This window comes from Ovis aries, chromosome 5 (genome assembly GCF_016772045.2).
Source record: "Ovis aries strain OAR_USU_Benz2616 breed Rambouillet chromosome 5, ARS-UI_Ramb_v3.0, whole genome shotgun sequence".
Classification (NCBI taxonomy): Eukaryota; Metazoa; Chordata; class Mammalia; order Artiodactyla; family Bovidae; genus Ovis; species Ovis aries.
This window is the reverse complement of record NC_056058.1, coordinates 80,501,379-80,516,184: the sequence shown is the minus strand read 5'-3', so window position 1 is coordinate 80,516,184 and position 14,806 is coordinate 80,501,379. Positions and strand designations below refer to the sequence as shown.

The 14,806-nt window shown below is 38.9% G+C and overlaps 2 protein-coding genes across 5 annotated transcripts in view; one reads left to right on the top strand and one right to left on the bottom strand.

The window, feature by feature from the left end:
- XRCC4 (X-ray repair cross complementing 4) overlaps positions 1-11,709 on the bottom strand; it is a 295,443-nt gene extending 283,734 nt beyond the window's left edge. For all 4 annotated transcript variants that reach the window (XM_004009065.6, XM_060415987.1, XM_042250729.2 and 1 more), the window contains exon 1: positions 11,641-11,709. The gene's annotated coding sequence lies outside the window, so the exon portion shown is untranslated. The remainder of the gene's footprint in view (positions 1-11,640) is intronic.
- Positions 11,710-11,886: 177 nt separating this feature from the next.
- The window catches only part of TMEM167A (transmembrane protein 167A), a 51,048-nt gene continuing 48,128 nt past the window's right edge, over positions 11,887-14,806 (top strand). The window contains exon 1 of the mRNA XM_004009064.4: positions 11,887-11,937. Coding sequence (XP_004009113.1) covers positions 11,935-11,937 — 3 coding nt within the window. The 5' untranslated portion in view covers positions 11,887-11,934. The remainder of the gene's footprint in view (positions 11,938-14,806) is intronic.

Here is a 14,806-nt window from a genome sequence, read left to right as displayed (position 1 = left end):
ATCATCTCCAATAGCATTGTTTGTAGTGATGCTTCCTAACTCCCACTTGACTTCACATTAAAGGATGTCTGGCTCTAGGTGAGTGACCACACCATCGTCACTAAAAGGGTCATGAAGACCTTTTCTGTACAGTTCTTCTGTGTATTCTTGGCACCTCTTCTTAATATCTTCTGCTTCTGTCAGGTCCATACCATTTCTGTCCTTTGTTGAGCCCATCTTTCCATGAAATGTTCCCTTGGTATCTCTAATTTTCTTGAAGAGATCTCAAGTCTTTCCCATTCTATTGTTTTCCTCTATATTTTTGCATTGATCCTTGCTATTCTTTGGAACTCTGCATTCAAATGGGTATATCTTTCCTTTAGTCCTTTGCTTTTCGCTTCTCTTCTTTTCACAGCTATTTGTAAGCCCTCCTCAGACAGCCATTTTGCCTTTTTGCATTGCTTTTTCCTGGGGATGGCTTGCTCCCTGTCTCCTGTACAATGTCATGAACCTCTGTCCATAGTTCATCAGGCACTCTGTCTATCAGATCTAGCCCCTTAAATCTATTTCTCACTTCCACTGTATAATCATAAGGGATTTTATTTAGGTCACACCTGAATGGTTTAGTAGGTTTCCCCACTTTCTTCAGTTTAAGTCTGAATTTGGCAATAAGGAGTTAATCATCTGAGCCACAGTTGGCTCCCGGTTTTGTTTTTGCTGACTGTATAGAGCTTGTCCATCTTTGGCTGCAAAGAATATAATCAATCTGATTTCAGTGTTGACCATCTGGTGACGTCCATGGATATAGAGTCTTCTCTTGTTTTGTTGGAAAAGGGTGTTTGCCATGACCAGTGTGTTCTCTTGGCAAAACTCTATTAGCCTTTGTCCTGCTTCATTCTGTACTCCAAGGCCAAATTCGCCTGTTACTCCAGGTTTTTCCTGACTTCCTACCTTAGCATTCCAGTCCCCTACAATGAAAAGGACATCTTTATTGGCTGTTAGTTGTAAAAGCTCTGGTATGATATAATACTGGAGATCAGTGGAGAATAACTTCGATATGGAGAAATAACTCCCAATATGATACTGGAGATCAGTGGAGAAATAACTTCAGAAAGAATGAAGGGATGGTGCCAAAGCAAAAACAACACATGGCTGTGGATGTGACTAATGATGGAAGCAAGGTCCGATGCTGTAAAGAGCAATACTGCATAGGAACCTGGAATGTAAGGACCATGAATCAAGGCAAACTGGAAGTGGTTAAACAGGAGATGGCAAGAGTGAACATTGACATTCTAGCAATCAGCGAACTAAAATGGACTGGAATTGGTGAATTTAACTCAGATGGCCATTTTATGTACTACTGTGGGCAGGAATCCCTTAGAAGAAATGGAAGAGCCATCAGAGTCAACAAAAGAGTCCGAAGCGCAGTACTTGAATGCAATCTCAAAAACGACAGAATGATCTCTGTGCGTTTCCAAGGCAAACCATTCAACATCACGGTAACCCAAGTCTATGCCCCATGCAGCTGAAAAAGCTGAAGTTGAATGATTCTATGAAGACCTACAACAACTTTTAGAACTAACACCCAAAAAAGATGTCCTTTTCATTATAGGGGACTGGAATGCAAAAAACTCTTGTGCTAATAGGAAATCATTATTCTCTCTTCTTTTACATATGTTTGATATTTCTCATAATAAAATGTGTAAAAAGAAAAAATGGTTTCAATAAGTGTTCTTTGACCATCAGGATAATTATTTGTCACAGGATACTTTTGTAAAAGGAAATATCATCTATTAGAAATACATTCTTATATATATAATTAATACTTCAAAATTTAGGAATCTAACTAAATAAGTATTAATTCACTACTAGTCACAGCAAATACTTCTATCTGATAAATATTATGCCAGGGACACTGGTGCATAATGCATTGGTAAATTTATTTTACAACAATGAGTCAAATATATTATACTAAGGATAAAATTTGTTTTGAATAATTGATTGAGAAGCTGGTAATCAAAATAGCTAAAATTATTTCAATATTTATTAGCTATACACTAATAATTTGGTCTTAAGACCAAAATGTGAAAAAATTAATTGAAAAAATATTCAATATATGAGCCAATTTATATGTATATTCAAAGACTGCACAGAATATCCACAATAAAGAAACCAGAAGTAATAATCGTACTGCAACTTTCCAAAATTTTTCATCCTATGACACATCATTAGACTTATGACATCAGAATTTTTTTATCTAACCAATATGAGTCAAATACCTATTATACAAATCAATAAGCAATTCTAGCTCAAATGGCTGAATTCACTTAATCTGTACCAATTTGAATGATGTTAGTTTACACTGATACTTTTCTTCTCTGTTTCCAACTGACGAGTTCTGTATTGTTAGGTATAACTAAACATTTGTCAGAAAATGCCATCAGTGCCTGGTCCATGCCCTACCCAATTCAGGTTAAAAGTGTTCATTTATCCAACATTTAGAGAGAATTTGGTGGTTTGCATTACTCAATACAGACGCCCTACTCATAGCAACAAAACCTTGAGTGCCACACACCCCCATCTCCACTGTTCTCATCCACAGGGTATGAGCAAGTTGACTTTAATCCCAAATTGCAGTAGAATACATATCTGGACTAAACCAACATTACATTTTAATCTTCAGGAAATGATTCAAAGATGAGTACATGATTCAAGTTAGGAAAACTAAAACTTGTAAGGCTCAATATCAAGACTTTTATTTGCATCTAAAGCATAGAGATTTGATGTTATGAGGCTGTACAACTGGAGCTGTTTAGAACAAAACAAAGAAAGCAGAAAGTAGAACTGAGGGGTGGCCAGCAGCTCAGATCTGATTACGGCAGCTACAGAATCTAGATCTAATTGTGAATGTTTTAGGTATGAGGCCAAGAAATTCCTTTTTGCTTAAGCTATCTTGTGTCAGGCTTTGGAATCAGAGATTTCGAGATGAATCCTCACTGTTGCTCATTGGTTATGTGGATCTCAATTATCTTAAAGTATGTGCAAAATAAGTTGTAAGTAAGCAAACGTATATATTCCATCAATAGTGTGTGTACCACACTTCAGGAAACACTCTATTGAACTCATAATACTCAACATCAAACAGGAAGTTTTACATTTTCAACTTAATATGCTTCCATTCTTATCAAATCCAAAACACATGTCATTTCGAAAACACTGGGACTTCATTGTCACCACATAATAAATAACCAGTAACAGGTGGTTCAAAACGACAATTGGTAAATATTTTGTATAAAGCACTAAGATTCTAAAAAAAAACAATCAAAACGTGTCTATTCAAACCAAAAGTACAAGTCTTGGTTACAGGGCAAAAAATGTTTCCCAAGTTTTAAAAATACTAATTAACAATTCTAATGTTTTCTCCAAAAAACTCAACATCTTACCTCAAAATAATGGCAATGCCTCGCTGAAAGAGATATTCAGTCAATTTAAATTTTAAAATGTGTTTTTCACTTCTATCTTTAATACGCTGAACACATTAAGTTTTTTATGTGAACCTCTAAGCTAATTTGTTTTTCCATGTTTATCAAGTTGTTTACAGAAACAAATATATGATTTCAATCATACTCATCATTCCCTGTTCACAATATAAACATTCAGTTCAGTTCAGTCACTCCATCGTGTCCACCTCTTTGCAACCCCATGGACCACAGCACACCAGGGCTCCCTGTCCATCACCAACATCCGGAGTTTAACCAAACCCATGTCCATTGAGTCAGTGATGCTATCCAACCATCTCATCCTCTGTCGTCCCCTTCTCCTCCTCCCTTCAATCTTTCCCAACATCAAGGTCTTTTCAAATGAGTCAGGTCTTTGCATCAGGTGGCCAAAGTATTGGAGTTTTAGCTTCAACATCAGTCCTTCCAAAGAACAACCAGGACTGATCTCCTTTAGGATGGACTAGTTGCATCTCCTTGCAGGCCAAGGGGCTCTCAAGAGTCTTCTCCAACACCACACTTCAAAAGCATCAATTCTTCAGCACTCAGCTTTCATTATAGTCCAACTCTCACATCCATACATGACTGCTGGACAAACCATAGCCTTGACTAGACAGACCTTTCTTGGCAAAGTAATATCCCTGCTTTTTAATATGCTGTCTAGTTTGGTCATAACTTTTCTTTCAAAGAGTAAGCATCTTTTAATTTGATGGCTGCAGTCACCATCTACAGTGATTTTAGAGCCCCAAAAAATAAAGTCAGCCATGGTTTCCACTGTTTCTCCATCTGTTTGCCATGAAGTGATGGGACTGGATGCCATGATCTTCGTTTTCTGAATGTTGAGCTTTAAGCCAACTTTTTCACTCTCCTCTTTCACTTTCATCAAGAGGCTCTTTAGTTCTTCACTTTCTGCCATAAGGATGGTGTCATCTGCATATCTGAGGTTATTGATATTTCTCCCAGCATTCTTGATTCCCGCTTGTGCTTCAACCAGCCCAGCGTTTCTCCTGATGTACTCTGCATAGAAGTTAAATAAGCAGGGTGACAATATACAGCCTTGACGTACTCCTTTTCCTATTTGGAACCAGTCTGTTGTTCCATGTCCAGTTCTAACTGTTGCTTCCTGACCTGCATACAGGTTTCTCAAGAGGCAGGTCAGGTGGTCTGGTATTCCCATCTCTCTCAGAATTTTCCACAGTTTATTGTGATCCACACAGTAGAAGGCTTTGGCATAGTCAATGGCTTTGGCATAGTCAATAAAGCAGAAATAGATGTTTTTTGGAATTCTCTTTTTTTTCAATGATCCAGCAGATGTTGGCAATTTGATCTCTGGTTCCTCTGCCTTTCTAAAACCAGTTTGAACATCTGAAAGTTCACAGTTCATGTATTGTTGAAGCCTGGCTTGGAGAATTTTGAGCAGTACTTTACCAGTGTGTGAGATGAGTGCAATTGTGTAGTAGTTGGAGCATTCTTTGGCATTGCCTTTTGTTGGGATTGGAATGAAAACTCCTTTTCCAATCCTGTGGCCACTGCTGAGTTTTCCAAATTTGCTGGCATATTGAGTGCAGCACTTTCATAGCATCTTTTAAGATTTGAAATAGCTCAACTGGAATCCCATCACCTCCACTAGCTTTGTTCGTAGTGATGCTTCCTAAGGCCCACTTGACTTCACATTAAAGGATGTCTGGCTCTAGGTGAGTGACCACACCATCGTGATTATCTGGGTAGTGAAGATCTTTTTGTACAGTTCTTCTGTTTATTCTTGCCACCTCTTCTTAATATCTTCTGCTTCTGTTAGGTCCATACCATTTCTGTCCTTTATTGAGCCCATCTTTGCATGAAATGTTCCCTTGGTATCTCTAATTTTCTTGAAGAGATCTCTAGTCTTTCTCATTCTATTGTTTTCCTCTATTTCTTTGCACTGATCATTGAGGAAGGCTTTCTTATCTCTCCTTGCTATTCATTGGAACTCTGCATTCAAATGGGTTTATCTTTCTGTTTCTCCTTTGCTTTTCACTTTTCTTCTTTTCACAGCTATTTGTAAGGCCTCCTCAGACAGCCATTTTGCTTTTTTGCATTGCTTTTTCTTGGGGATGGTCTTGCTCCCTGTCTCCTGTACAACGTCACAAACCTCCATGACATTATATTGTAATGTAACATAAACATTACAATATGGTAACATAATTAGATTACTGTATAAAAGCTATCAATCTTCACTATCAGAAATGAGAAATGATGAGAGGACCTGTCCCAATAGCCATGGTTCATGCTTTTCCAGGACTGTCTGGACTATTATTACTCTAAGAATGCTAAATTTAACCTTCTAGAAATCTGTAAAACAGATGCAAGGTTGTTTGTGTGGTTCTAGCGACCTGATATAAAGGTTTCAAACAACTATTTTTCATTAAATATTCTTGTTAAGTTACAGTGATTCTCACATGGGAATTAACAGTGGTGATCTGTGATACTTAACCAAACATATTTACCTTAGTCACTCATTACCCTATACATTTTCTTCTGAGACATAGTTGCCATATAATAATCAGGATAAATTTCCTCATTACAGTTAAACTTCAGAAACGTATATTTTCTCTACTGCTAAATTCTCAAAGCACAAACTTTTGGTTCCCAAAAGTAATGTTATGATTTGAGCCAACTTCTGTAAGAAAAATGCTCTAAATGAAGAAGTCAGTTCCTAAGCACAATATTAAGGCAAGATTTTTTAAATTCAAGTTAGAGATGAGTATCATAGCACAACTAATTTACAAAATTATAAATTTCAACCAAGCATGCTGTAATTTAGAAAAAAATACTTAAGTCAAACCCATATATGGAACTATATTAATACACTATATTATATAAGCATCCACCTACAAATTACCAAAAAAGAATCAATAAATTTTTTAAATTTAACTTTTAAATTGCCCTAAAGTTTAGACAGATGTTATCACATTTTCTCTGAGATTTTCTCTGAGCAGCTGTTCATTAGGGCACGATCCTTATTTATTGATATACTGTGTCCAATGCTAGGGTCATATTTCTTAAACAGGAACTTGGCAACTTCCAGATTCTATGGTAAATATTGACATGTCTCAGCACGTCAATATTTATACTATCAGGACACTTTGACCAGACTCTCTTCAACAATGGCTGCATCTTATGTCTTGGGAGCCACTTGTTTCTGCCAATTGAGAAAGATTTTTCTGTATTCAATAAAATTCTCATTAACTGTTCTTACAAAATTACAATTAAGCTAATAGCATCCTCTCACACAAAGACCAGATTGAAGTCCCTGCTTATTTCAACATTTCGGTCACTGTTGCAGGGTTAGCAAAGCTCAGAGAAACAAGGCACAAATTCAGAAGTGTACTCCAAGTAATGCTTGTTTTGACTCTTAATTCTAAGCCTAATCATTATTTTCAATCCCATTGCTAAGGGTGAAAGCTGCTGAAGTGTTTTCAGAATTTACAGAATTAAATTATTTCCCTTTTCGTTAGTCCTAAAAGCTAGACAAATTTACAAAAGACTGGTTTACAGACTGTAAAAATGATGACAATATTCAGAGAGCAGTTAAAATCCAGAATGCCTGCCATAAAAGGTAGTTGGAAAGTCTGGCTCATTATCTAGAATTAAACAGTGTTTTATATGCAAAATTAGTGCACCTAATTTTTGTGCCAAGTATCAGAAATCATGTTAACAAACCAACCATTATTAACTCAATCTTAAGAGCAAACTCTGGGAGAAAATCTTTGTAAAATGTTGTAAATACCCTGGGATTTCCCAGTGGCACAAAGGCTAAAGTTTAATTTAAAGCTATTGGCAATACTGGTATCTAGCAAAAGCATGAATGCCTCATCAACCATTTGGAATTCTAACATGGTTTTTTCTTTTGGGCAACAAAAGTCTCAATGGTGTTTTTCTTCTATAAAGAGCCCAATTTCATCAATATTAAAAATTTGCTGACTATAACAACCCTCTGTTCACTCATTTCAGCCCATGTTTTAGAAAAAGTCACAACTAACTTTCTCATCAGTACTGGCAGCTTCACAAAGGACAAGGAGCACACTGCCCAGAGGTATACAATGCATTAACTAAAACCCTCCTACTAGTATAAGAAGAACTGTCTTGAAGACAGTCACCTTTTTCCTTGAAAATGAGGTATTGCAAATAAAGCATTGACTTATATTGAAATCAGATTGAAATCAAAACTCGTAGCTGAGTAACTTTGGTCATGCCATTAATGCATTAAAATATTCACTGACTACAGCCTTTGTACCAGGCTTTAAACATCTCAAAGATGAGTAAGACATATTCCCAGCTATCTGGTGAAACAGAAACACCCAAAGAGGATTATTATGCAAGCTTGTAAAGTACAGAGGCAAGATGGGAGCTCCTCTGAAATGTAGCACATTAACCAGTCTGAAATTTTAGAAGCAGCTTCCTTGAGTTATATCTGATATACAATTTAGAAGGTGGAAAAGGTTTAGGAGTAGAAGAAAAAAAGATAAGAAAACACATTCCAGGAAGAAGAAACTGCATGAGCAAAGGCTTGGAGGCAAGACATTGCATGATAAACAAAAGTGAAAATTCAGTTTCAGACTGACTGACACTAACAAGAGCATTTGGGGGAATCACAGGCACTGTGTTGAAGGGATCTCAAGAAAGAAGAGTAAAAGAGAAATTGGAACGTGGAGGACAGAAAACTCTTGAAGGGATTCTTGCTCAGAAGAACAAATAAATGGCGTTGGAATCAGAGAAAGATTAAGAGAAGCAGTTCTTAAGGTGAAAAAAATAACATGCAGGTCAACCAAAAGTTTTGTGGGTCTTAATCTAAGGACCATGGGGAAAGAGAATTTTTTAAAAAGGAGAAAAAACAAGACAATGATGAACACTAAATAACAAAGAACTTCAATCTCTGACTATGGAGACTAGTTAAGGATCAAAGAAAACAACAAATTAAGTAAAACTATTATTTTTTTACTATATGTGAATATTATTGAATGAGAAAAAAGTCAGATAAAAGGATATTATCAACACCATCAATACTAGAGACAAGTAAAAGGAGACGGGAGAAAGCAGTCTGGTACTAAAAGCAGTATCAATTCAATTTTTTAAACTTTTAATTTAAAAAACCATTCACTGAATGCCTAACATTCAGGTCAACTGGCCCTCCTTCATTATCCCTCCCTTTAAAAGGTTTTTATTTTACTGAACAAAAAAAGCCAGGTACAAAACACGCAAGCCTTTTAGAGTGCTTGACAGTGAAAGTTGCTCAGTCCTGTCCAGCTCTTTGCCACCCCATGGACTAAACAGTCCATGGAATTCTCCAGGCCAGAATACTGGAGTAGTGGGAGCTGTCCCCCTCTCCATGGGATCTTACCAACCCAGGGATCAAACCCAGGTCTCCCACATTGCAGGCAGATTCTTTACCAGCTCGGCCACCAAGGAAGCCTAAGAATATTGGAGAATATCCCTTCTTCAGGGGATCTTCCTGACCCAGGAATCAAACCAGGGTCTCCTACGCTGCAGGCAGATTCTTTACCAGATGAGCTACCAGGGAAGCCCATTGAGTGCTTGCTGCTGCTGCTGCTGCTGCTGCTGCTAAGTCGCTTCAGTCGTGTCTGACTCTGTGCGATCCCATAGATGGGAGCCCACCAGGCTCCTCTGTCCCTGGGGTTCTCCAGGCAAGAACACTGGAGTGGGTTGTCATTTTCTCTCCAACGCATGAAAGTGAAAAGTGAAAGTGAAGTCGCTCAGTCCTGTCCAACTCTTTGGGACCCCATGGACTGCAGCCTACCAGGCTCCTCTGTCCCTGGGGTTCTCCAGGCAAGAATACTGGAGTGGGTTGCCATTTTCTCTCCAACGCATGAAAGTGAAAAGTGAAAGTGAAGTCGCTCAGTCCTGTCCAACTCTTTGGGACCCCATGGATTGCAGCCTACCAGGCTCCTCTGTCCATGGGATTTTCCAGGCAAGAGTACTGGAGTGGGGTGCCATTGCCTTCTCCATTGAGTGCTTGAAATGAAGTGAAGAAGTGAAGTGAAGTTGCTCAGTTGTGTCCGACTCTGCGACCCCATGGACTGTAGCCTACCAGGCTTCTCCAGGCAAAAATACTGGAGTGGGTTACCATTTCCTTCTCCAGGGGATCTTCCCAACCCAGGGATCGAACCCAGGTCTCCCGCATTGGAGGCAGACGCTTTAACCTCTGAGCCACCAGGGAAGCCCCATTGAGCGCTTTGTGCAGGTCAAATACCTGACAATACTAGGGAGGTCCATGCCTTCTTTGCACAGAAAAACATAAATATGTACTATTTTTACATATAACAGTATGTAAAGTATATAAAGTATAATAGTATTTCTTACTGAACCTAAGAAATCAAAGTTGAAAATACTCTTCTAGATGCAGGAGAGGCAATAATTTTTGAAGAAGGAAATTACAAGAACCAGATTTCACTTTTAGTGTGTATGAAAATGATCCAAGATAGTCTGAAATAAGATTCCATACCAGAGCTGCTAGAAAAGAGATTTTTGATATAGCAATGTAAGACAGTGCTTAAATTAGTTCACTGGCAGTGAAGCCAAGAGTAGGGAGTTCATGTGCTTAATGACCATATATCTCAATTACCACCTTCTTAGAGATCTTGCCAAGAGATCGTGTCAGATTAACTTTGTTGTGTTACATGAAAAACTTTATATATAAATGTATGTTCAGTCTTATCTATTGCTATTTGGCTTCCTCTATGGGTAACTTTAAAATAACTGGCATTGTTCTTCCCTATTTTGAAGCTGAAGTACATAAGAGCCCATGGTCTAAAATTAATTAAAATTCATAAATACAGTAAATCAACTGTGATTTTTAACAACTTCAATTTCCTGGTGCACTTCAGCTATCACATATAACCCTCAAGTGTCCATGTAAATGAAGACAATCTACATGACAGCAAGATGTTTGCAGACACATTTACTACTTTGGAAACCAAGCTTGATGAGTTGCACAACATAATTTCCATAACCAAGCCAAGATTATTTAATTTGAATGGTTAAGACTTTAAAAATATATTGTAAAGCAATCACAAGACAAAGCATTACAGCTTGTTTTTTTGATAGGACAAGGTTACAGTATATTTTTATACATTTCTTATTCCCCTCTTCCCCATGCCCATAAAATTTCTGGAAGGAACAGGCCATCTTTATCCCTCTGCAGCAATCTCATGATGGTATGAATAAAAGCTCAGTTAAGTACTTGCTAAATTTGTGTACTTAACCAATTCTTGACAATTCAGTAGATTCAAACAAAAAGTTAGTAATGGTTTAAAAAAAAAGAAAAAAGAAAAGAAAAAAACTTGGTGGGCAGTAGCCAACAATACAATCACAGATAGTAGAAACCCAAATATTGTAATCACTGTGTTGCCCTAAATATAGAAAGGTCTCATAGTTTGGCCAAGAACAGCACATAAATCAATGCATTATATGAACTTCCTTTCCTGTTTCTCTCAATCCACTTTGAGTCAAAGTATTAAAAAACTGATAATATTCTAAAAAGAATCTGGGGAGAAGGAATAGAACCTATCTAATGGGATTGTTAAAATTAGAGAAAGTTAAATAATAATACTGATTAAAAGAAAAAGTTGGTATATGTCTTGCAGGTGGACCATTTCTCTAAAGCACCTAATCAATTACTGAACTCAGGAAAGGCAGCTCCTTTCCATTTGTTCCCACAGAAAGTTCTTTCCTGACTGCAACGGGCACCTTTCAGCCTCAGATCGAACCCACTGACAATCTACAAAACGCTGAGAATTAAAAGCGAGAATGCCAATGTTAGAAAACTGATCAAACACCTTCTCAACACAACCCCCTGAATTCAAGTGTCCTAATCCCACAGCTTTACAGGGCATTTCAAAGGCGCTTTACACAAAGAATCCCGCAGGTGCAAAGGGAGAAACTGAAAAGGGAGCCCAGGCGATGCACGACATGAGGGTAACGCCAGAGAACTCAGGTGCTCCCCAGTGTTTACAAACAGAAGGGCCAGAAGCTTACACATCGAGGGGAGTCTAAGCCGGAAAAAAATTGAGCGCGGAGGAGTTCTAGAGAAGTAAAGAAAAATAAAAATAATAATAACTGGATCGCCGACTACTATTAAAAGTCAGTCGCCACTTCCGGACCCTACCTGTTAGTAATTCCACTTCCGGCCTCCTCCGAAAGGCCCGCTCCCACAGGCGGACATCCAGCACCCAATGAGAGTGTTACCTACTTCCGCGGGGGCTGAATGACGTCATTTAAGTCCCGTCCTTTCCGGAAGAGAGGAGCCTATCGTAGAGCCCGAGACCCGCGCCTCAGGAGGAGGTACCCTGACAGGCCCAACCAAACCGCGGAAAGGGAAGAGAAAGGCAAGCCGGCCGTGCACGCCTCTTCCGCCCTGGGCCCGGAAGGGTGATGTGGCTGGGGCTCCGCCGGCCTCACTATGGTAAGAACCGGGGCTTTGGGGTCGCAACTGAGCTTTGTGCAGGGGCTGCGAACCAGTACAAGGGGTGGAGGGTTGAGTGGCAGTCCCCGGCCGGGGAGCCCTGTCGCTAACTTGACTCTCCTGGGGCTCAGAGGGAGAGATGGGCCCGGGAGCCATGTGGCCACTGCACGTCCAAACTGGGACAACCGGAGCCGACAGCCCAAGAAAGAGCCTCAGGGCCGCAGAGCCCCTCCTCACACGCAGAGGCTACTTTAATGACTTGTTTCAAAGAAATGCGCTGGTTTGGCTTAACCCGTCGTTACTTATTCTTTGTGGTTATTTTCAGGCTTTAGAGCTGCCGGATTTGCGCGCTTGTTGTTTTGCGGTTTGTTATCTCATTGCCGACCTAAGCCAGGTGTTTCATTGTTTTCAAACAAACTCGAGACATGCCACCTTAATTTTGACTTGTTGAATTAATTGGCCTTTTAGGTCTCTCCAGCTCCATTCTCTCAACTCTAAAGATGCTACTTTATAAGCTGTGATATAATCACTGGAGTTGTCTGTAGAGGTGGCTTTTCTAGAAGCTTACTGTGCTTGGAGTGGTTTCTGGCCTCGGGTCTTCCCTTCCATACATTATTAAGGTTTCCTGTGTTATTTTGTCTTATTGCAGATTCCTTTAATAGTTTGGGCCTCTTGGAGAAGCTTGAAATTAGCTTGAATAAGTTCACAAGAGAAATGTTTACTTCTCCAAGCTACGAAAAATACATAAAACCAACGTGGACGAAGGACAGATGAAATAATCAGTAGTAATAGCAAAGATCTCCCAAGCTATGTCTGCAGGCATTTCACCTTTGTCACGGTAAATGCTAACAACCTCTACACTGGGCCCTCCCCATGAATTTAGGAGGTCTATATGCCAGATGTGTTTATGAGGAAAAGATTCGTGCCTTTTATTATAGTATCAAAAGCAGCCATGACAAAAGCTTTTCTGCAGTGAAAAGTTGTTGAGCTTACGTTCCCAGAAGTTCCTGCAGAATCCCATACAGCATAAAACCCTTAGACTTTGAATCGAAAACTCATTAATTGTTGTTTACTTTGTGCCAGCTACTGTTATAGCTGGAGCATAAGTCACAGTCTTTTCCCTGGAGAAGTTTACAATGTATAGAGGGGATGACATTTTATTGGCAAATTATTCCTTCCTTGGCCGAAGATACTCTCCAGTTCCAAAATCGAACTATCACATGAAAGGACACAAGTGGATAGACTTGTGTCCTGAATGAGCCATTATTTAACTTAGAAAATGTGGTTCATTTTGCAATCCAAAAAGAGTAACGAGACTGTTACTCTTAATTCTTGCATATATCCTCCTTGAGGCTGAAATGGATTATTTTACTCATAGTACAGGCAGAGATAGATTCTTCTTTTTGTCTTATGTTCTATTTAGAAGCAAGACATATACCACTTAAGATTAACAGTATTTGAGCCATCTGGCCATACTGGTTTATTCAGAGAAACAATAATAACTCTCATTTATTAGCTATTGCTGTGTGCCAGGGTGCATTTGAAAAATCAACTTGAAAGTATTGTTTCATTCGAAACTTCTGAATAGATGTTTACAGGCGAAGGAAGTCAGGCATGTCAGAAGACTTCATGCTGTTGTTAATGAAAAGAACATAACTGAAAATCACATATGTCATAGTGGTTTGTTGCTCTCAAATATAATATGCCCATCAGATGGGGGTGGAAAATAGAAATAACTGCCAAGTAATTAATGTTTTCATTCCTGCTCTGTTCCTGTGAGCTTCAGAAGTCAGCATTTCAGGAGAAGTACATTGTAGTTGGAAGAGTTACACAGTGAGGTTTCTTTTTGAGTTTGTACCTAAACTTGGTATATTTGCAAGGTAGCCAAGTGATAATGAGATGGTTAAGTAGCACCACTGATTCAATGGACATGAATTTGAGCAAACTGGGAAATAGTGAAGGACGAGGAAGTCTGGCCTGCTGCAGCTCAGAGACATGGCTTAGAGACTGAACAACAACCAGTGATTATGACTTATAGCTGAATTACTATATTTTAATGAATCCATTTTTCTTTTTAGAAAGAACCATTCAGTTTTTAATATCCTCCTTCTAGTGCATTCTCCCCACCCGCCCCCAATAATTCTATTTATTTATTTTTGCCAGTGCTGGGTTTTTGTTGCTGCAAGTGAGGGCTACCATCTAGTTAAGATGTGCGAGCTTCTCATTGCAGTAACTTCTCTCATGGCAGGGCACGAGCTCTAGGTACACAGACTTCAGTAGTTGCGGCTCTTTGGCTCTAAAGCACAGGTTCAGTGGTTGTGGCACAGACTTTTATAGTTGTTTGGTGGCAGGTGGGATATTCTCAGATCAGGGATTGAGAACCTGTGTCTCCTACATTAGCAGGCAGATTCTTTACCACTGAGCCACCAGGGAAGCCCCCAGTGAATCCATGTTTTAAAATGCATTTCAAGGACATTAAATGTTTATCAGCAATAGTAATTTACAACTAGCAGCATAAGCAGTATAATAATTATATCACTTATGAATGAATACTTTTAAAAACTCCAGAAAACCTAGTTCTCCCTAACTTAAAGTTCTTCAAGATTCATCTCCAGTTTCATCTCTTACAAAGGTTTCCCTGTACCTTCAGTTTTCTTCTACTCCTTTTAGGTGTTTATTTGGACCTCTGTAGTCCAGTCCATGTATATTCCACCAGTGTCCCTCTTGCGTAGAAAACAGCAGTAAGATATTTCTTATAATTCTCCCTTCTCTAGGCAAAGTTGTTAAAAGTAGAGACTAGGTCTTTTAATCTCTACATCACAGTGTCAGACTTAGTACTTAAATGAATGGGTGTCTAGATATACAGAGT